General features: G+C 31.9%; 1 protein-coding gene across 1 annotated transcript; it reads right to left on the bottom strand.

Annotated features, from left to right (window-relative positions):
* Nucleotides 1-23670, bottom strand: LOC140443755 (uncharacterized). The gene is made up of 5 exons (XM_072535172.1): nucleotides 23458-23670; nucleotides 22836-23283; nucleotides 19914-20150; nucleotides 16018-16322; nucleotides 1-4906 (listed from the first exon to the last, which is right to left on the bottom strand). Exons 1-5 carry the CDS (start codon nucleotides 23560-23562, stop codon nucleotides 4712-4714), a joined length of 1290 nt encoding a protein of 429 aa, XP_072391273.1. The 5' UTR covers nucleotides 23563-23670; the 3' UTR covers nucleotides 1-4711.
* Nucleotides 23671-24179: the final 509 nt, after the last annotated feature.

Raw genomic sequence — 24179 nt, 5'->3', positions numbered from 1 at the left:
ATTAGAATATATAAAACGGTGATTAGACCGGTGCTCATGTATGGGTGTGAGACGTGGACCCTGACCAAAGAAACTGAAAGAAAACTTAGATGTTTTAAGAGGAAAATCCTCAGAAGAATCTTTGGGCATTATTACGACATTAATAGCAACCAATACCGAATGAGAACAAATACTGAGGTCAAGCAGATGTATAGAGCGAGCGATATAGTCCAAGAGATTAAATCCCAACGTCTAAGATGGGCTGGCCATGTCCATAGACTCCCTAATAACCGCCTTGTCAAGCTAACATGGGAGGAAGGCCCCACAGGAAAAAGTCCCTTAGGACGTCCACGAATGCGATGGAGAGACAATATATGGTCAGATCTAAGAACAATGGGGCTACCCACTGACCCAACTATTATGGACGACCTTTCAAGATGGAAGCAAGTTGTGCAGTCAGCCAAAACCCACCCCGGGTTGTAGTGCTACGAGAAGAAGAAGCAGTTTGCCATGCAACACATATTACACACTATCGTTTTGAAAAATTATTATAATGTATAATTATAAGTTACATAAAAACCTTACGGCGATGACAAATTTGGCCGATATGAGCGCTTTAAACGTGACGTATATCCCCTCCCTTCAGCTGCACAGAAAGAATAGAACACATATAAAATTACCTTTCAGCTCCGTGGGAGTTGAAACATTTATCATGAAGGAGTAAGGACTTGTCTTGTTTTATCATTTAAAACATCACAGACAAAAGAAAACAATGGAGAAAAAATTCTCTTTACAATTTAAGAATATCGGACACACTATTTTCTATTAACTATTTTCTTATACAAATAACAAGAAGTGAAATATTTATAGTACTTTCTAAAGTTAAATTATTTATTAGTGAATTGAATGATTTTTGTGAAATATTGAACAATTATATTCGCCATAATTAATCTTTAAAAGAATTTAAAGAAAAAATTGACTCTAGTTCTAAATGACAATGCCAAAATGCAATACTTTTTCTAACAGCACGTATCATTAACTATAATAATTAACATATTAAAATTTCTAACTAAAGCTACTCGTGGCTTCAATTTATAAACATCAATGTTATAAGTAGTAAGAAAAATAGTTATCACAAAAATATAATACTTTTTAAGAACTACGATGCGTTTCCAATAAAGACGCATATACTAAATATTTTTACAATTTTTTAGTTTCGACTTCATTTATACTCGTACAATTACTAAGTCCAAAATTGTTAACTTCTCATAGTACCTATACATATTTCATCAATTTTGAAACAGATTTCCTAAAATTATCATGATACGCCGAGTGTTATCTGTTAGAAACTTCTGTTTATATCCCATTAAGTCCAAGAAATTATCATGTAGACATTGTACGTGAAATAGTAACAACTATAAAGGACAGCGAACAATAATATTGCCCTCGGAGAATAAAAATTAAAAAATAAGCCTATTAACCAAAATATTGATGGAAGAACGCAGGGAAATGCGAAGAAGGGTCATAGAAAGAAATTAGTTAAAAGCACTAAACAAAACAGTATCAAAATTGATTTATAAAGCCATTATAAAGTACAAAAGAGAAGAATTATAGAAGACGATCAACAATAAGATAAGTTAAAAAGTGTTGAGGAGAAAATTTAATAACAGAGTAAACAAAATAGCTAAATAGAACCCGAAGGATGAAATCATATTTATTTATTTACAGTACAAGAATTCTACCAGAGTTATATACCAGATCTCAACAAGAACAATCACACTGTATAGCATCAGCTAAAATATGTATAATAAATCAAGTATAGTGAAAATGACATTCCGAACGGAGTGTCGGATAGGGTGACATATTATCTCAAGCATTTTTTTTATAAGCATGCCTTAAACGTTTCAACTTGTTCATGAACGGAATAACGATTGATGGGACAGGGGGGTGGACAACCAATGCAAAAGGAATCTTAATTTGAAATATCTTGGTTGCTATATTACTGGTCCAGAGTACTACCACTACACACTGCTAACTAGATCAAGATAACGAGATAGTTCATACAAAATATTTAAAAATGAGATCACTTTTCTGTAACAAAAACTTGAAACTTCAAACTTTGGAAGCGCATGATGAAATGTTATTAATGGTCAGCTCTCTCAATATAGAAAAAATAGCATATTTTGGACACATACTACGGAGAAGTCGCTATAATATTCTCTAACTGATTATGAAGGGAAAAATCGAAGGACGAAAGTAATTGGTTGAAAACAAGCCTTTTGCCTAAAAATATCAGGGAATGGACCAGGACAAGGAAGAACAAATGTTTAGATCGTCGAGGGGATTTGATAAGGCACGCAAAGAAGAGAAGAAAAGTTTAATTATTTTCATTTCATTCAAATTAAATTGTTCGGAAAATACATACAATATAAATAAAATACAATGGACACGGAATTATAATTAGCAGGGCAATCAACTTGTGAGATGACAAGAAATGTCTTTAGTCTCATATGTGATGGAGTGTAAATATTTAGGCATCGCATTTTCTAGCTACGGAAAGCTCGAAACTGAAGTGGAAGATCAAGTGAATAGAGCAAACAGAGCCGCAGGCTGCCTAAATAAAACAATATGGAGAAATAAAATATCGGGAAAGAAATGAAAGGCTGAATTTACAAAACAGTCATCAGACCAATAATGACATACGCGGCAGAAACACGACCTGATACAGAGAGGACAAAAAGGATGTTAGAAACAGCAGAGATGAAAATACAAAAAATTTATGGCAAGACACTATGGGACAGAGGTAGAAGAACAGATATACGACGTAGATGCAAGGTGGAGAACATCAAGAACTGGGTAAGAAATAGAAGAGAAGAATGGAACGATCATATAAGCCGAATGACAACAAATAGAGTAGTAAAGACGGCAAGAGACGGTCCCCAATAGGATGACGTTCAGTAGGAAGACCACGAAAACGATGGAACGACAACTTACTGGAAGCACATTGAAAAGCAGACAGTCATGTCTACATAAAAAGAAGAAATCTCATATGGAGTATTAAGGAATATGTTTAAGGGCGATATATGCTATGAAGAGAAAGCTATTCGATGAGTGCGTGCTTCGTGTTGTCACATAGCGACTTAAATAACATAATGAGTCTCAAAGAGACAAATTGAAAGATTAACCTTTCAAGAGATAGAGTATGAAACAAGGAACTAGTCAAAGGACAGTAGGGGACGACCACTAATATGTTGGACTGATGATATTAAAAGAACTGCTAAGAACTAATTAAGAACGATCAGGATAGACAAAACCACGAGTGATATATATCCAGCATTGGAAACAATGAGCCGAATCATGAATGACAATTAAGATATGTCAAATAAAAATTTATTATTAAAAATACTGCTAGCTTTATTGTTCTGTTTTTCTTTTCTTTGTCATAACGATAGTCGTGCATGTCTCAATCAAAGTATATTTTAGTCGATTTAGGCATCAGCATATTCCATGTAGCCTTTTATAGTAATGAGCTCCAATAATCTTAAGAAATGTTTTTAATATACATTAAATCATGTCCTTTCGACAATAAACACTTAAATTATGCACTATTAGAGTATACAGTATAAAAAACAAATGTGTTAGATAGGATATACGCCAAAACAACTGCCATTGAAATCAAGAAATTTTGTTGCATCAAGTGATATAAGTAACGATAGTTGTCATGTTACCCCTACACTTGTTTATTCGATTATACTATCAAAAATATTCAAAATAATGCTTACAGCACAAGAAAAAAGTCTTATTATTCAATATTATTTTCATAGAAAATGTACTGCCAAATGGATCGAGTGTTAATGGTTGCCAATCAATTTCGGAAGTTAGGAGTTTCAGAAGCCACCATAGGACATGTTCAGAGTCGTAGCAAAATTTCGACATCCAGGAAGTGTTCTAATAATCCTGTTTAGTCAAATTCTGTACTATTTATCCAGTTGTCATGGAGACTAGTTCGAACCATGGAAGGCTATTTCCACAGATGTTAGAATCTCCAAACAGAAGTCCTGTTAAACACATCCAAAAATTTTTTTGGGTAAAAAGTCTTTTACTTCTTCAGGTGCCCTGTCCACTACGAACGTTGGCTATTAGTATGCCAATTCTGATCTCGCTTACGGCACTTCTGAATAGTTTGACCGATGCGAGTCAGAACCACTTCCACAGATTTTGGAGCCACGGTTGTCTTCCTCCTGCCTGGCCTTCTCCTCCCCGGCCCTCGCTTGCTGCGAAGTCCGAAAGTCTACCCGAAACATACTTAGAAGATTATAAAATACAGAGTTTACACTGTTTGAATAATACAGGGAAGTAAGACAGAGTTGGGTGCTAATCTTCAGTTTTAGTGACAGTTTATGGATAACCCCTACTTGGTTCAAATAGGTAATTTCCAGACGAATGCCATATTCATCTGAATGGATTTATCAATTGAGAGATAAATCGTTTTTTTGGTTTTAAACGAGCAGACATCATTGTAGAGAAATCCCTTTATATTGACGATTTGGTGCATGTGTTCTTGACAATATTATTCAGCACTATAAGTATTTCTTGGACAATAATGGCGGGCAAATTGAACATATTTTTTATCGCAGAAAAACTAAAAAATTTCACATTATTTGCATTTTTGTTTTGGCGCATACTGTACATATAAAACATTATTGCAATACATTTGTGTCACATTTACAAGTTACGTTACTTTTTTAACAGAGTGTACAGTCCTCTCATGTCTTCTTAGCTTTTGTTTATCATAGAATGACTTTGCACAATCAGCCATTGCACAGACAAAAGGTCTTTCTCCATTATGGCTTCTAATATGAGTAATCAGATGATGGCGCTCAAAAAATGTTTTAAAACATTGTTCACACTTATGTAATTTTATTCCCTGAAACAAAAATATGTCTTTTTTAAACATTAAACAAACATACAAACCATTAAATAAATAAACCATTTATGAAGACATCGATTCACTAAGCTTGGGAAAATTTTGACAATCTTTGTAGGAAATACAAAAAAAGGTGTTATAATAGGCGCTGCAGTAGACTAACGAGAAGCTTTATAATATGTTTTCCGTATTTTTAAAATTTAAATATTATTTTTAAAATTCAATAAAGTAATTTTATTATTTATATTTTAAACAAGTTATATTATATCATTATGTTTGCCCCTAACGCCACCTGGTAACGTATTAACAAAGCATATGTTCTTTAATTCTGACACACCTGTCAAATTCAGACTAAATATTAATTTAATTATAAATTAGAATTAAATATCATTTCATAGTAAATTTAATCATTGTGTAAACTAAATAAATGTTTATGTTTAAAAATATAAATTGTATTTATTTGAAATTATTTTAAAACGAGAAATGTCATACAAATTTATACAGATGATTCAATATTGTTAATAATTGAACGACATTTATGACGTTTAAATTCTGACAATCGATGCGAATCGACCTTTTATTGACAGATATTCTTTAAATTTTTTACTTCTCATTTAATCTCTATATTTTGTTAGTTATTTCCATACAGTTTTTAATTTAAACCGCATAGAATAAATAAAATATTGTGACTAGAAACGAACTGTTCGAGTGTAGTGAATCGAAGTGAAGAACCGCTATTCTGTGACGCTACCCGTGACGAAGCCATCTTGTGGAGCTAGTTCCGTGATGCTCGCCTCAGCATTTTACTATATTGAAAAAATATTATAACTCCAGTATAGAGGCTTGGTTAACACCAAACAAATTCTTTTGGAAATAAAACGGAAGTTCTTTACTTTTGAAAAAAAAATTTTCATTTGTAATTACAGGGTCTGGCACAAAGGAAGGACGGTTTTTAAAAAATCATAAAATACGTAATTTTTATTCAAAAACAAATTTCATGACGGATTTGGGTTCAAAATGAAATAGCATTTATCACAATTAAGTGAGGAAAATCACATTAGTCATGTGGTGACCGTTTCTGACGATGCATTGTGGGGGAGTTCTTGAAAGTTCGCATAGAGTCTCTCCAACATCGTTCTTTCAACATGGGACTTCCACGCGAATTGCTTCTTCCAAATCGTCCAGAGTTCGAGGCTTGTGCTCGTATCATCGACCAAAAAGACAAAAGAGGGAATGTAAAGGTAGTGGGGGCAAAAATATTGTTAGACAGGAAATGCCATCTTGAGAGGCCACATTAAACAAGGAAAGAGAGACTCTTTCCTTGTTTAAGAAATCAAATTTAGTTGGGTTATGTTATTGCTGATGTTATTGTTTGTCCCAACTGTCACATGAAAGATTATTTGTATTTTCTATTGAAGTTTTTTAACAATTGTTTCACATTTTAGACTATTATTGTTATTATTTAATTAAAACTTTATTGTGTTCTAGTGTCAAAAAAAGTATTTTAAGTGTATTATGTATTAATATTATGTAATATTAATATTATGTAATATAACAAATAAATAGATAAATTAGAACCCCTACATCACTGTATGATTATTGTAAAGTGTCATGAAATTTAAATTTGGCGCATTCTCATTTCCGGATATGTCCGCCATCAGAGGCCACTTTTTTGGTCTCCTTTTCATAACGATTAGATTCCCTCTTTTGTCTTTTTGCTCGATGGCTCGTATGTGCGAGCCTTGAGGTATCTCCATAGGAAATAATCGCAGATTGATAAATTTGAGGACCGCGGAGGCCAATAAACATCACCAAAATTGAAAATAACGCGACCATGGAAGAGAGAGCCAATAACATTCATCGTTGCTCTGGCTGTCTGGGCGGTCGTCCCATCCTGTTTGAACCACACATGACGGTGTGAACATTCAGGTGGAAAGAAGTTGGTGATCATTTCGACACGGCATCCGAGTTCACGGCAACAGCATTGACATTACCGTCTTTGAATACGTAAGGGCCGATGATGCAAGTTTTTGATACAGCGCTCAAAACCGTAACTTTTGGGATGTGCAGAGGTCTTTCATGTAACTATCTTGGATTTTCATTACTCCAATAACGGTAATTCTGCCGGTTAACCATGCTATTAAGATAAAACAGCTTCATTATTTATGAACACAATAAGGTTTTCATTTTGCTTGATAATTGCTTTTTTTAGCTCACATAACAAGGTGATTCGTTGTGTGTAATCTCCTGGCTATAAATGTTAATCAGCATATCACGTGTGCGAAATGCTTTAACCCAATGAAATAGTGTTTCGAGAAGGAACAGCTCAATTCCGATGAAATATTAAAGTGCTTTCAAAACTCACGCTGTACAGCCGTGATACTTATTATTATGAACATAACTGTCGTAAGCGAAAAATATCCAGGGTTCCATAATATTGACTGGTAAAAATGCTGGAGCTGATGATAATAAACTTTCAAAAAAATATTGTATGGCGTTTTATAAGCTATATGAACGAAGAGATATCGCTGGAAGAAAGAGGCATATTATTTTGACATTATCACTTTTCATCTCACAACTAAGTGAATTGTGGGTTGATTAAATTAATCACAAAATATAGCTTGATCCTTCCAATGTTCTTTTGAATACAAGATTTGGCAGGTAGAGCATTCATTTTCAGTGGATCAGGGTTTCTGTGATTTTATAAGCCCTAAAAAAAGGGATTTGCCATTCAGTATTTTTTTCTTAAACTGTTCCCTGAATTGACCAATAACTGGCTGACAATGTTAGCTTTAAAATTTATGTCACAACTATATTTTCCATTTTCGCCACTTCAACAGTCTACTTGGCTGTAGATTGAAACAGTTGCATACAAAGCAAAAACAGCAGGATGTAACTTATGACTATCGTGACGAACCATTTTTTTATGATTTCAAAATCTAAAACTAAAGCGTTTACCTTTAAGAGGATGCTCTATAAAAGACTTGTATGTGATAGTATGTTTGACTAACAAAATACAGGTGGAGTTTTTTCAATCAGACACATCTAAGATTTAGATTTACAAGATCTACAACTCTGCAGTGCCAGACAGCAAAGAATCTCCTCCCTTATTTTGTTCACCCAGCATATTATCACGTTTTAATGCTTTAATGACGCATTCCTGAAAAACTAGGCTTCTCTTATATTGTTAGTTGGAATCAAAAATGATAAGACATTAAGCAAATGGAACAACTATAATATATTGATATCCTGGCTATTGAATAAATTATTATCAGAAGTCTACTTTTCCTTAGCTTTGTTTGACTGCAAAAACGTCCACTGTATTTTTTCCTCCAAGCATATTATTACGTTTTAATGCTTTTTATGTTCTGCGACAGATCCTCGAAAAAACAAGTGAATATAACATCGACACACATCATCTCTTCATAGACTTTGAAAGCGCATATGACAATATAAACCGAGAATTCTTAATAAAAGCAATGAAAGAATTTAATATATCAACACAAAACTAATAGAACTGATAAAATAATCTCTAAAACTAGAAAGTAGAATCCAGATACAAAATGAATTAACGGAAACAATAGATGTGAAAAAGGGACTACGCCAGGGAGACGCTCTATCATGCATCTTGTTCAACATCGTACTCGAGAAAATACTGAGGGACACAACAGTCAATACACGAGGAACAATCATTAATAAAAGCGTGCAAATACTAGCATTTGCAGATGATGACATAATCGCAAGATCAAGAAGAGAAATGATAGAGGCATACAACCAAATAGAACGAGCTGCACAAAATAGTGGTCTTAAAATCAATCAGACCAAAACAAAAAATATATGCAGGTAAGTAAAAACGCAGAAATAAGACAGCCACAAAATATAACAATAGGAGAATACAACATAGAGGGGGTAAAAAACTTTATATACTTGGGATCCCTAGTCACGTCTGATAATAACGTTACGGAGAAAGTGAACAGGCGAATATTTATTGCAAATAAATGTTACCATGCCTTAATTAGGCAACTAAGATCAGATAACGTCGCAAGAAAAACAAAATGCCAAATATATAAAACCCTAATAAGACCGGTACTCACATACGGCTCAGAAACCTGGACACTCACTAAAAGAGAGGAAACGTATATATATATATATATATATATATATATATATATATATATATATATAAGGGCACAAAAGAAAACGGAATATGGCGAAGAAGATACAACTCTGAACTATACAAAATATATGAACTAAAATTTGACATTAATCAAAATATTAATTACAAAATATATCAGGATCCGGATATTATAATATTCATTAAAATAGGACAGCTGTGTTGGATAGGACATGTAGAAAGAATGGAAGAAGGCGAAATACCAAACAAAATAGTCAAACAGATGCCAGTAGGAAAAAGAAAAAGAGGAAGACAGAAGCTGAGATACTTAGAACAAACAGAAAATGATATAACAACCTTAAAAATAAAAAACTGAAGAAAAAAGCATGAAACAGATCAGAATGGAGAAGAATCCTGGAGCAGGCCAAGACCCAAAAAGGGTTGTCGAGCCAGTGATGATGATGATGATAATGAATGCTTTTTATGAAGCATTACTGGGAAAACAAGGCTGCTGTTTTCTTAGTAATGCTCATTTTCCAGTAAATTTAATTATTACTCAGAAAATTAACATATTACAAATATACCACTTACTTAATAAATTCTTGTCTGTCAACATTTTCCTCGTTATTAATTACTCATAGCATCTCAACAGAAAACATCCCAGTTTCTGATTTTAAGACCATAAAAATTTTGTCCATAAAGAGCCTTAAATAATTTACAAAGTTACAGCTTACTAACTTTTTTTGACTCCTTGATGTGTATTATCTTAATAAAAATTGACATTCTTTTTTTCTATGCAATATTTTATCTTAATGAAATGGTCCCATTAAATATTCACATTAAGAAGCTACCATACTCAGTGTAAACCTAATTCCATTAAATACATAATAATTATGACCCAAACTCAATGAAATTCTTAAAGGCTATAGAGGTAAGTGCAAACAATTGCTCATATGCAAACAAAATATACAATACAAACTTTTGGAAAAAAAAAACTGTTTCTTGGACTTGCTCGATCAACAATGCTGCTAAAGCATATTATCTTAAAGAAGTTGAGAAAATAGAAGAAGTTTAAAAAATCATTGGAAACACTTCTACAATGAATGGACAAAATATGATAAAAATACAGAAAAATGTAGATGGTAGACTCTCAATTTGCAAATTTATGATAGTACCGTTGTTATGTCAGAACAGTCTTTATAGAGCAGAGTAATTTATAGACAACAGGAGGAATCACCATGAAAATCAGAATATGAGATCTAAATTAACATCGTTAAAGAAAAATCTTCTTGGTCCATATATATCTCACAGAAGAAGAAAAGCTGTTTTTTTGACTTGACTTTATAAAGTATTGGAGGAGAATAAAACAATTAGCATGTAGAAGAAGTGGTTCGAAAATCATTGGGACCTAGATGTTGAGAAGTAAATCACTTTTCCCACACTTAGCAGAGGAGCAATATTTGACCTGTTTAAAGAAACATAAAACACCTTTAGTTAATCTGAACAAATCGTATTCTGTTGTAGTCCATAGCTTGTATATTTATGGTCATATTGATAACAAATATGATCATTTTTGATAGATATGGCTGCAACAAGAACCAATGCAGTACCAGAAATAATGAGACCATCTTATGGTCATCACCAACAGTACAACTTAAAACAGAAACTGGTGAGATAAATAAAACGTATGTCAAACTTAATATGCCAATAAGTATTAGCCAGATTACAATAATTGCTCATCCCCGATCAGTTTATATTGAGGACAGACCTCTTGAAAAAACTTGAAGCTGTACTAGATGTTAAAAATGGAGTCCTCAAGTACTGTGGTCAAGAGTTCCCCTTTCATGAAGGTAATAAAGATATTGTTGACTAACTACTTGTGAAAATAGAAATACAGTGACTAAATTGTAATTAAATAAATACAAAAGATTTAGAGATTGACAAATTTTACTGCTGCAGTATAGTGTCATAATATGTATAAGTATATTAGGAACTCCTGTATTCAATAAAACTAAACTATGCAAGGTAATGAGTTGCTAATAGTTATTTAACTAACAAGTGTATTAATAAGGGCGATTAACAATTGAAATATTTTACCGCATGAGCGGAGCGAGCGCGTTAATGTTTAAGAATGTTAATCGCCATTTTAATTCACGAGTTTGTTACAAAACTTTTCCGTTGACCGTACTAGAAATAAAGATATCTTAGTTTAAATTTTTATTTACTTAACGATAAACAACAATTTTTTCAGCTTTCATTAACTTTATTCAAAGTTTAATTTTCCTTAGTGGTAGTTTTATTATTGTTAACATTAATATTCGAAATAGTACAATTACTGAAATTAAAGGAAGGTACAGTCCATCTAATTTACTTACCGTTGCGTGTCATTATCATTGACAGGGATCGAAGTTGACATAGTTGCCAAAGTATAAAAAAATCCTGAATCCATTTTAAATCAAATAGGTCACAATTATTGCAAAAGTGGATTATACAACAAAACAAATTAATGTAAATAAATACAAACAAAACAAGAGTTAAAAAATAATCTTGTTAAAAACAATTCGAGCCGCCTGTATGCGTTGTATAAAGATGTAATGGAATACTTAAACAAAAACAACACTTTTTTCATTACTTATTAACATTAGTCAACACCGCAACTGTCAAATAAGTGTTACCAATTTATGCCAAAATATCACCTTCGTTCGATTACAGTTACAGTGTGTTCCGAACAAATGTTCTTCATAAAAACGCTTTATAATGCATTTATACAAATTAAATGAAACATATTATTGTGTATTTCTTTAAGTTAACATTAATAGAAATCTTTAAATATTATTTCTACGCGTATATAATAAAATATGTCTAGTGACTGTAATGCCAGTGTACTCGGCAAAGTGATTCTAAAAAAGAACACACCTACTACCGCCTAAATATTTCGTGTTGGTATCATGTGACCTCACGGACTATGACGCGGATGACGTGCAACGGTAAGTAAATTAGATGAAGTATATTGATAAATGATTATCTGCTGTATAGCATTTTGACAAATTTATATTTAAGTCTTCTTGGACCTCTGTAAATTCTGTGATGGAAGAATAAGCGGTGGTGCTGAAGGAAGTACTTTGACAAGGTTTAGTGGTATTTTGTCCCAAGAGTTTTTCAACCGTCTCAAGTTTGTTCTGCATAGAATTATCTATATAACCTGCTACAGCAGTCAATTTCCAGCCACCTAGTCTTTTAATAGCTGAAAAGTCTCCACCACTGTCACACAGTATTGAGGCAGAGGAACGTCTAAGACAATGCCCATTGTAGAGACGCGGGTGCTCTAATTTGAAGAATTTAGCAATAACGGAAGGAATTTTGAAAAACGTATTTATGCCAAAAGGCTGTGTGGAACATTTATTTTTATAAAAAATGAAAAATCGTTTATGTGGTGTGTGTGCCGGTTTTAAAGAAATATAGTTTTTGATCACATTGAGAATGGTATTTAATAAGTTTATAGTATTTTTCATATAAAAATGCGTGCAAGTCACAATTTATATAAAGTGACGTCACATATTTAAAATTTCCAGAATGTCAACTGTACAGTTCAAATTTTCCTAACACAGCTAATAATATGAAACCCATACTGAACTGCTCGATCTTTCATAGGCGTCAACATGGTATAATAATCAGAAAAATGTAATCATCATTATATTGAGAATTTTATAATTATATTAAATAAATATCCAAAAACATTTGTTATTATTAATAATATAAATTTTATGAAATAACTCTTTTAAGTCTAATATTCCACAAAATAATAATTTTAATTAAATATATTGGACAATTGTACGCAACTGATATGGGAATACTTAAAATTTTTTGACAGTTCAGTGTGTGGCAAAATTGTTTAAAGTGTTGCCGCTTTTTCAGAGTAAGAATTTTGTTTATGTTTTGATTTCTTACACAATTTGATCATAATATATTATATATTAATAAATTGTATTTATAAATACATATTAAATTTAGATTAATAGCTTTAAAAACTAATTATTGTTGTGTATTGTGATTGTGTTATGCCAAAACAACTAAATAGTCAATAGATAGATTATTTTGAACAATAAATAATGGCTATAAGATAGATTATTTTGAACAAGAAATAATAATAATCTTGAATGATGTGCAGGCATTTTTATATGAAAAATACTATAAAATTTATGCAAGCAATGTATGTTGTGTTGCCTATAATGAAATCCTTCATTAATAGAAAATCATTCATTAATAGGGGTCATTAAGGGTGTTAAAATTGATCATAAATGGACAGTCGACAGAAAAGTGTATTTAACACACTGCAAATCATATAATTTCCAGATTATTATGGGCAAGCTATTTTTATGTATTGCTTTTAATTCTTTAAATGGAATGTGAATCACATTATATTTTCTTTGTGGTAAAATGCACCAAGGAAGACTAAAATTTGTATTATAAAACATTTCACAGTAGGGGTATATTTTAGACATTGTATGTATGTCTGTCAATTTCAAATCACCTTCAACTTGCCCAGGAGGAATGACTTCTGTAAATGTTTTAAAAAATGTATGTTCTAAATACTTCAGGCTAAATATACTTGGGATTTTCAAGCTATCTTACAATACTAGGCAAATTCTGCCAGTATGTTAACAACTTTGTTGCATCTGTATATCCAGTTTGCAAATAAGTATTTTTGTACAATTGTAATGTTATTACAATTTGTTATTAACAAATAAATTTATTTAGTAATTAATTTGTCATAACAGTGTCACAGTTCTGGTAACTATATAACTGTAGGTGTATATATACCACTTGCAAATCTACTGTGAAAATTGGATCTATTCTTTGTTTTTCTCCTTTTCTTGCATCACTTAATGTCATCAGTGTTATATCTCTGGTGTCAACTATACAAACTTTGGACTCTGTCAATATCTCTTGTAGAGAATGCAAGTGAAAAGTGTACAAATTTTCTTATTTTACTTTTATTAAATGTTATTATAACAAAACATACTGAACTATGTTATAATATAATGTTAAACATATATACGTTTATAAGTTAAAATTAAAATAATTTTCAAAAAACCACAAAAAAATCAATTTAATAGATAATACCCTGTGTTGTGTTTGTAATTAAAAGATCCAATGTGAAATGAAAATGGCAATATTTGTGGCAATTTAAGAATGTATGGAGTAAGGTCATTAAAATATTTTTAGTTGTATGATTTTGTTCTGCCACTATACAGCGTTCCACGTTAAGAAAGTAACATTAGGCTTATGGAGATCAGTGTTGCCAAAACTCTCAGGTATGCGGTTTACTAGATTGTCGATATATTTTTCGAATTTCCATTTTCAATTAACATTTGACTGAAAAGTCAAAATAACAACTGAAGAACCACAGAGCCTTATTATCATTTTAGTCTCAGAGAACGCCATAAAATCGCTGACATATGTACACCGTATTATTTTAAGTTGCAATTAGTAATTAGATATATCCATTCCAAGCGGTCCGTTTATTTGCTTTTAAATCTTTAATAGCCGGCAAAGTACATGATGTATTGTAAGCAATATTTTCTACTGATTTCTATGATTCATGGTATATGATATTCTTACCGAAAAATAAATCAACTGTCGTTACTATAATTAAAATAAGATAAAATAAAATTATCTGTTGTAAATACTATTTATTTAATTAAAATCATTTTCCCCACTTTTCATCTCTTGTTTCGAATGGGCACTTTTGGTCAACTACGTTAAAAAACATTAATTTAATTCATGTCTGTGAAAACGAAAATACGAATTATACAACCCTGAATCCCTATGGCTTATCTGGCCCTATCTCCGCAATGTTATTTTCTTAACGTGAAACGCTCTATAGCTAACATTGTTACTTCTCAGTTTCAACAGTATTTTACCTTATTTTCCCATCCTTTGTATTGACCATTCTTGTTGACACAAGGGGCATCTATTATTTTGCTTTACCCACAATGACATGCAGCAATAATGGAACGAATGATTACACTCTCCCCAGACAACAACACAATCTTGTTTTCCATATGAATCTTTTCTGTTCTCAGCCTGACACCTTAAACATGAGTCCATCACCTGAACTCTGCATATTGCGCAAGTATCGCATTCAACATCCCAACTCCACATGGCTACGGCATTCCATTTTTTTAACGAAAACATTTTTTCTGTGTTTTTTTGAGGATCTATATCCATTTTTTCATTATCATTTTCGTCGGCCATTTTTTGTTGTGGCATTTTGGATTAGTGTTGTTTTTAATTTTTTCTGACACTGACATTGGCAATTATGACAGTTGACATTTCTAATATATCATGATCAAAATGATACTGAAGAGAAATAAAGCAGACGCAACAGATTATTTTAAACTACAAACAAATTAATATAGATTTTTGATTCATATAAAATAGTAATTATTGTTTTCAAAAAAGTCTCACTTGAATTTATTCGTTTTAATTTTTCGATATTTCCCTTGGCAGGCAATATATCTAACAATATGAAATGAGTGTTGCATAAATATGAACATACTATACAGAATGCATACCTACATTATTTTTATTGTTCCATTAATTTGTTCTTGTTCTGCTATGACTTTTAATGAACATTAAATTAAACGTATAGACTAACAAATGCGTCAATAAAAAGTAGATATTACAACAATAGAATAGGTTTGGCCTAGTAACACCTTAAAAGTGTAAAACCACTACAACTAACTGCTGTTATAGACTCAAATATGATAACAATGTTAACAATATAATATCGGTAATAAAGGGTTTGCTTTCAGATTCAACAGAAGATTTAAAATTGGGATTAGATGGTATTTTCTAGATATAGTACATCGTAATAAAATGCTACAACAAAATAACTTTATACCAATATAATACAATTAGCTAATTACAGACCATACACATCTAGTTACTAAATTAATTACAAAAATTTAATACACAAAAAATTAAAGCGTACCTGATGATATCTTTGATGTTTAATTAGTTCCCTTTTAGTATAAAACGCAGACGTACATTCATGACATTTAAATTCTTTAATACCTGCATGGGTTTTTTCATGCCTGTCCAAAGTACATTTCGTCATAAACTCCTTGGGGCACTGAGAGCAATGAAACCTTATGCATTCATGATATTTTTTAATGTGGGCCCTTAGATTGCTTCTTATAGAAAAACCAACATTACATAAGTCACAGTGATAACCCTTTATTATTGAATGGATCTTTTCATGACAAATTAGTGACTTTTTGGAAATGAAATCCTTCCCTAAAAACGAAGTAATGAAAGTTTTCGAAATGTAAAATTAAATTAATTCATTTTATTTTATATCGTCCTATTTCTGCGTCAACCTAGTATCGATATTTGCTTGAAATCAAAATTCTTGAAAAAAAATAGATGGGTAAGCCAAGATAACAGTCTGTGACAAGGGCCTCGCTTGCCCTCACTCTTGTCTTGTAGAATCAACTGTAGAAGTCGGTATAAATATTATTACGCATAATGTGGCCGCAGTAAACCAATTTTCTGTTATTCTGTGATATGAATAATATTTAACATGAATGTAATAGAACAGAATGGCGGATGATGTTGCAGACCAAAATAAATGATGGTAAATTAGAAGTATTTGCACTATCTATACCAACGGAAGCATACAACTATAAGATAAAATTAATTTTTCTAGACAATTCTGAAGGAGATGTAGATAAGTGGGAGACAATACGACAACAGAATCAGGGCAAAATCATTGATGATGTGGATGGTAGAATAATACAACAGCAGAATCAAGACAACATTAGTGATGATTTGAATAAAATATATTATATTTGTATAATGATATATATAATTTTGTCATATCAATGTATATTTGTGGTCAAATATGTGGTGAAAAATGTAAATAAATTATATTTTTTAATAAATAATGATTGAAAAGTTGCATTTTTGTGTACCTTTTATTAAACTACCTTAAAATAAAACTCGAAAAATCTTAATAAAATATTTATTAATAAATAGAAAAACAATTATAATATTATAGGATTTCTACGTAAGATATTAAAAAGCCATTGTTGAAGCACATCTACATTGTTTTGTGTACACATGTACTTGCCATGCGCATGGTTTTGACAACGTGCTATCGCTGGTTGAAAATTTTCACTGCTGCAGCTTGTTCCCTCGAGCTTTGACTACATCGAAAAGAAGTGGAAGTATTCCGAGTTCTTCACATTTGGCCTCCAAGTATTCCATTTTTTGGTTTCCTTTAATATAAATGTATTCAACGGAATGTAAAAGATATTTTTCTAAAATGCCATTAATCGCACTGTATTCGACATCACCATCAATGTACGGTATACCACGAATAAATTTTTCCAAGTAGTAGACCGTTCTTTTATCTTTTTCGTTTAACTGTTCATAGGGCACTGGAGGTTTAAACAAAAATGTTGTTTTCTGGTATCCAATGCAAATTGTTATCTCTTTGGGATGGAACAAACCATCAATTGTAAATCCCTGAATGTCTACTAGTGCGATTCTCAAGATGATTAACTGACTAACTGACTGGTTACTACTGATTCTTGAGCATAAATGACTTAGGAGGATATAGTTTTTATTATTTTGGTGAGAGGGGAGTACTCCATTAGAATATCGTGAATAATGATGAAATAAGCTCGGGTGTTTTCGGGAAATCCCGTAGAGGCTTCAATGTCTAATCTAACATCGACTGTGGAGGATTTCATCGACTCATCACATTTACTGCAATTTATAATGAACATAGCATGTGTTTTGAATGCAACATAATCAATAAGCGGTTGTTTTTGAGTACAATTTGCATAAGTCGAATAAAATTCTGTATAGTTAAAATGGGTCTCATCAAAGTGATCGTGTGTAAAGTCTAACTGCATTCGTGCATTCGGCCAGTAGTCACCATTAAGAGATAATCGAATGTTTTCGATATTTATATGATTGAAGGTTGTAGGGTCCTCTGTTTGTAGACCACGTTTATTTGTTTGAAAGAATACGATAACATAACGAGGTCGATCTACTGCCGTACTTGTCTTTACAGAGCAAATTTATCTACAGGCACCTGAAGTAAGTGCAGGCAATTCACTCAAGTCCCATTTTCTAAAAGATATCAATATGGGCTTATCGATTTGTATAGTCTTCAGTAATTGTTCTTTCATCTCATCACTAGGATAAATATGTTTGATTTTCAATTCAATACTCTTAATTTGAACCTTTACAGTTGTTGTTCCCGCTTTTCCCCCGGTTTTTTCCTTAATGATAGTACAATCGTTATGTGCACGCACTAGGCGAATAGTTTGCCGCCCTGTCGAAATCATTGAAAATGTTAAAGATATGCTTTAGCGGCATTCGTAAAGTAAATGCCTTATCAATGGCATTTAGATGAGGTGCACTAGGATAATTCCAGCCTGCTATTGCCAAATGTTTAGAATCATGAGGGGAATAACAAGTGTATCCTCTGACTGTACTCACTATACCAGGGTCTCGAACGGTTTCTATTTCCTTACCACTTTGACTGTATGTACAGGAATCGAATAGAAAGGCACCAAAGTTAGGAGCAAGTGATACAGTACCTTCGCCAGTTATCTCCAATTTTCCTTTAATAGTTAGTAGAGAAGCATTCAAAGCAATAAAGGAATCCACTTGATTGATTGTAAACTCCACAATATCACTGCAGTTGAACGCTTTAACGAATGGGGAATAGGATCTGTATTCTTCTTTTCGTATGGATTCATCGGATGCAGCAGGTCGATATAGATCAAATAGAGATGATTGCATTTCAAGCCTTGGTCTTTTTGAAAGCATTTTTGATGGTAAATCCAAGAGATTGCAGGAAAACTTTGTTTGTATGAGTAAGCTGTTGTTGTCGTTGCTTGAACGTTCTTTTCAGCACTGGCGTATCTACAGATAAATATCTGTTTATATCAGGTTTTCCGTCCTGGTCGAGTGCAAGCACCGTGATATTGGTTATTTCTCTTTGGGGTATAATTGGTAGATACAACACATTTTTCGGAACTTCATCAATCGCGTATGCTGGGTCAACTAATACTGCAAATTCGTAGATCGTATGCGATGGTCTATCTCCATCGAAGGATCCTGCTGTAATGTTGCATTCAAAGTGTATGGTTGATACTTTTATAATCTTAACTGGTAAGTTGGAATAGTGAATTTGATTAAGTTGAAGTATACCTGAGGGAATCCCAACATTTTTCCAATACTGTCAGATTCACGAAAAGAAAGCATTTCTTCTTACATCTACAATGTAATAAATCTGGTAAGAATTAAATATTTAACAAAATTTGAGGTTATAATAACATACCTCCATGGTTCTCCAATCGTTTTGCTTGGAATAGTACGACTTTTATAATCAGTATACTGGTGTCCAGATTGTCTTGCTTTTTTATTGATAACGATCTTCCAACACTCTGAATTTCGCCTTTTTTTAATTTTTAATTCGAGATTATCATCTTGTACACCTTCCATAGTGACGAACGGCAAATATATATTGGAATAGACATGCGTTGTAGCTTTTGTAGAAAAAGTGAATATGTCTAGGACTTATCCGGTTTTTCCACAATACCATAATTTCTAATACACATAAAAGCAAGTATGAGGATATGTCCGGTTTCTATACAAAACGGTGCGTCTTCATACTTACAATGGATTTCTGTCAAAATGTCAAAAAACCGTTTCTTCTTTGGAGTAACATATTTATGTGAATCCGCATGCTCATTTATGAATGTGCAAATAATCAAAACAAATAATTTACATATACCTAGGTAACGACAAAGAGAATGACTAGGATAAGTTTTAATTATTAATAATTTACAAAGTAAAGTCACTTACCACACACAACACAAAGAAATGGCCTTTTCCCTTCATGGATTAGCTTATGTGTTTTAAGTGAATATAAGGATGCATAAACTTTTGAACAGTTTTCCTCATCGCAAGTAAATTTCTCATGTGTTTGGATATGAGTTTTATATGATTTCCTATTTACACATTGTTTTAAACATGTATTACATTGATATTGGTAGTCACTCGTATATTCAGTATCTTTAATATCTTCAGATTTTAATTCAACTGCAAGAATAAATTCAATAATATAAATGAACAGTATTACAAATACTAATACAGTTTTAAATATCTATATCTGATGAGAATCTATATTGCTATCCTAAAAGTGTAAATATGTAGAAATTTCCTGAGATAGTGTCATATAAGCTGCGGAATTGTTTCTTCTGCACCTGAAGCCGCTTCACAGAGCTGACTAGAGAACCTGGCAGATACTCAACCACATAAGCATGATCATTGTGCTTGTGAAACATAACCTGATTAAATATGTTATAAAGACCAAAATCGACACACTGTGTAAGAAAATACATAATATCAAATACCTGCATATCATCTAAACTATGTCTACATAGGGTAACCTCCATGATATATAGTTTACAAATATGAAGAGATTTCACTAAGCAGATTTTAAATAGTCCTTTTTAATGGCATTAATTAAATAAATCTTGGTAATAAAACATGACAGGCGCAAGTTTGTCTTGACAGGTATAATATATATCCAATCATCAGGCCATATAGCAGAAACAGGATATCAGTATACATCAGCAATTTTACCATTATTTTTTTTTATTAGAAAAAAGTCACATCCACAAAAAAGATATTAGTGACGGAACGAAATATAAATAACAAAATTAGGAACACTCTTGACCTTGAGCTTCTGCTAGGGAGTTAGAGACATTGCAATGATGTCTTTCTTAATCATATTTACTACAATTTATTAAACATATTTTCAACCGTTAATCGAATGTTGTACTGATCACATATGGGTAGGCTATTCTTTGTGAAAAGGTAACAGTGTGTTAACTTGGTACTTATGTCCTTGACATAGACGCGCAAGCAAAACTTGTTCACATTAGTCCTCATCTCATTCAGCTTAGACTTACTTTGAGATTTACATTTCGCCACAAACACAACACTTTATTTTTAAAATAAGCTTTTAAGTCACTGGAAACACACATGTCTATAGACTCCGAGTAATCACTTAAAATTGCCTATCATAGTCCTGTCAGGTTCTTCGTTTCTCGTTATTCTGACGTGTGATGGTACCCACAAAAATTAAAATCTTTTTCCATGTTCATGAGCTTGGGACAGCTGGTATTTTAGTACCTTTTCAGAAGGATGATGTCAGGGTACTTTTATAAGAGGGCTTTGAACTTGAGCCGAATCAGGGAATTGTTTATACTGGATTTATTGAAATAGACGACAGATCTATCACAGATTGGTAATTAGTGTTTAGATTTTGAAGTATGGATTTAATTCTTTTGTAATATGGTTTTTTAGTATAGCGAATATCTTGGAATCTGTTTACCTACATATTTATTTGTAAAATTATTTTGATATATTGGTTTTGAAATATAACAGGCAACTGCGGCTGCATGTGGTAGGGCGAGGAACATGCAGCAGTGATGTAGTGGTGGCTCTCCTAAAAGAGCATAAATGCTGGGTACCAGGGAAGTTGGAAAAGTCCCTGTGATTAATCTAAGACTTTTATTATAAATAATATCTAGTGAATTAAGAAGAGATTGATTAGCAGTGGAATAGGCAATTGATCCATAATCTAGCTTAGAATGTATTAAAGATTTATACAGAAGAAGTATGAGCCCCAGTTTTTGTTACAAAGAGATCTTAACACATTTAATATTTTATTACAGGAAAGGATGAGTTTGAGATGTGATCTTTCCATGTAATCTTTGAATCAAAGATTCAACCCAAGAATTTGTGATGATCTCTAAACTCCAGCTGTTTCTCATAGATTCTCAGGGTTGGGGGTTGTGGCAAGGAGCTTGAAGAGAATACAACTCCTATTGATTTTTCTATTAAAAACTGAAAACCTGTAAGTTGGGACCAACTTTCGAGAGCATCTAAAAAGTTTTGAAGAATTGAGGACGTTACGGCAATATTTTTGTAAGGGTGCTTGAATATTTTTGATTATATCATTTATTGCCACTAGAAATAATGTTGGACTGAGTTTACCATTATTTGAATAACAATAATTTTAAGTTTTGTAGATGGTATATATAACAGCTAGTGACCCATTTCATCAATCTTTTATAACAAAAAATAGAATAGTAATTTCAAAATATACACCCATCAATGAACTCTGAGATCAAATACCTAGTTTATGCTGTATTAAAACTAAAAAGAATATTGATAAAAAAACAGCAAACAACGATAAATATATACCATATAAAGTACATGCTTTCTAGTGGCAGGATATGGGCAACAATACATTGGCTGACAGGCAGTCCTTACAGTAGGAATCTTGACCTGCACAGAAAAATTTAAGTGGGTGTGAGATAATACTGTGCTTTGGGGACATTGTTGGTGTATTGGCCAAATCATACTAAGTAGACATGATACTGGTAGAAAAACATTTAAGCATCAAAATTTGATTGAACATTTAAAGTTCGAATTTGAACATTTGAATGTAGAAAATATCTTCAGGCCATAACAATGCTCTGAAACTATTTTCTTGTGGCATTTTTATTTAATTGATGAAAAACAACCACTATTTTAATTTAAAGATTTATGTGCGAAAGGAAACCATGTATGGTGAATTTATTCAGCGCAGAAGTAGTATAGAAAATGATCTGGAACACAAAGAAACGTTCTAATACAATTTGGAGAAATATGGTTAGTATTATTAGAGATAGAGTATGTAAATATTAAATTGATTAAATAAAGAAGTATTACCTTTAATTTTCACACCAACTTTTTTTCTCTTTATGTGTAACTTACAAATATGATTTTGTGACTCCACTTGTTGTTCAAAAAATGTGTGGCAATTAGTACAATACAATTGAGGATGTTTTCTTTTATGTTTTATGTAATTAGTTTTTCTTGAAAACTTCTGGGAACAAATTGGGCATACATGAGATTCTAAGCTTTCTATGTCATGTAACACATTTATATTTGGTGTATCACCTGTATTGTTAAAAGGTATATCACAATTATTTATTTCACTATTTTCATTGATGGGTAATGAATTATTATTTACTTTTATTTTGGTATTTTCTAAATAGTCTAAAAGTACTGAATTAACTCTTTGAATCCCTTTTAGATATGTATTAGTTTCCAGAATCGTAGTATTGCACTTTGCACATATATTAACTGGTAGTAATTTATGGTATTGATCATTTACCTGAAAAGAAAAAAGATTTCTGATAAATAAAAGCATACTGTAGAGTAGGACTTAATATCTTTTAGTTCAGAATGCAGACCATACTGTTTGTAAATGTTACTTATGTCTATATTAAGTAGTATATACATAATAAGCACCACTGTAAAAGTATATAGAAAAACGTTAACACATTACCTTAATTCTAGTTACATCAAAGATTATTTGACTTAAATCTTCATTGAGAGGTACAGTTCCTATGTATATTTGGCATAATCTACAGTTTTCCTGATTTATATTCATTTTCAAATCTTTAATAAACGACAATTAAAAGTAAATATATGTCAAATTTAAATTTTAGGAAGTTTGTTTTGATATTTGTTTTGACTTCATTTGTTGGTTATAAATAAGTGTGAACAGTGTGAAGTTTGTACGAGCCATTCTTTTGTAATTTCTGCCTTCTAGTATTCGGCTAGTTATCCCTGTTTTTAAAATTTTTGGCTAATTTTTTCGCTAAGTATGTATATTTCACATTTTATTTATAATTGTCGTGTAGCGTGTAGCTAAAATATTAAGTTAATTTTAATGCTGGTTAATGTAGAATCCTGTAGAGTTTTTCTTTAATTTGGGGTTTTTATAGGTATATAACATTTAAATCACAATCAAAAACCAACCATTGGAACAAATAGGTACCTATTACGCTAGGAAAGTTAATTATTTTTTACTGCCTGTGGAAAAAACACGATAAATTGTAAAACAACTAAAATTCATATTTTCTCTAATGATATGTTTCATTATTTATATTTATAATTTCCATTACATTTCAAAGGTCTATTAACAATTTGTACTCCCTCTGGGAGCCGTATGACCTTATTGCTGGAGAGGAAGCTTCAGAGAACTCTACCAAGAAACGGCTTGAC

Source organism: Diabrotica undecimpunctata, chromosome 6 (assembly GCF_040954645.1).
Source record: "Diabrotica undecimpunctata isolate CICGRU chromosome 6, icDiaUnde3, whole genome shotgun sequence".
In the NCBI taxonomy this organism is placed as follows: Eukaryota; Metazoa; Arthropoda; class Insecta; order Coleoptera; family Chrysomelidae; genus Diabrotica; species Diabrotica undecimpunctata.
This window is presented reverse-complemented; position numbering and strand designations above follow the sequence as displayed.

Coding starts and splice junctions, on each gene's coding strand:
- LOC140443755 (XM_072535172.1), bottom strand. CDS start 23,562: ATGAATATAAATCAGGAAAACTGTAGATTATGCCAAATATACATAGGA. Junction 20,151..22,835: donor AGTTGGTGTGAAAATTAAAG/GTAATACTTCTT, acceptor TTATTCTTGCAG/TTGAATTAAAATCTGAAGAT. Junction 4,907..16,017: donor AACATCAAAGATATCATCAG/GTACGCTTTAAT, acceptor TTTTTGTTTCAG/GGAATAAAATTACATAAGTG.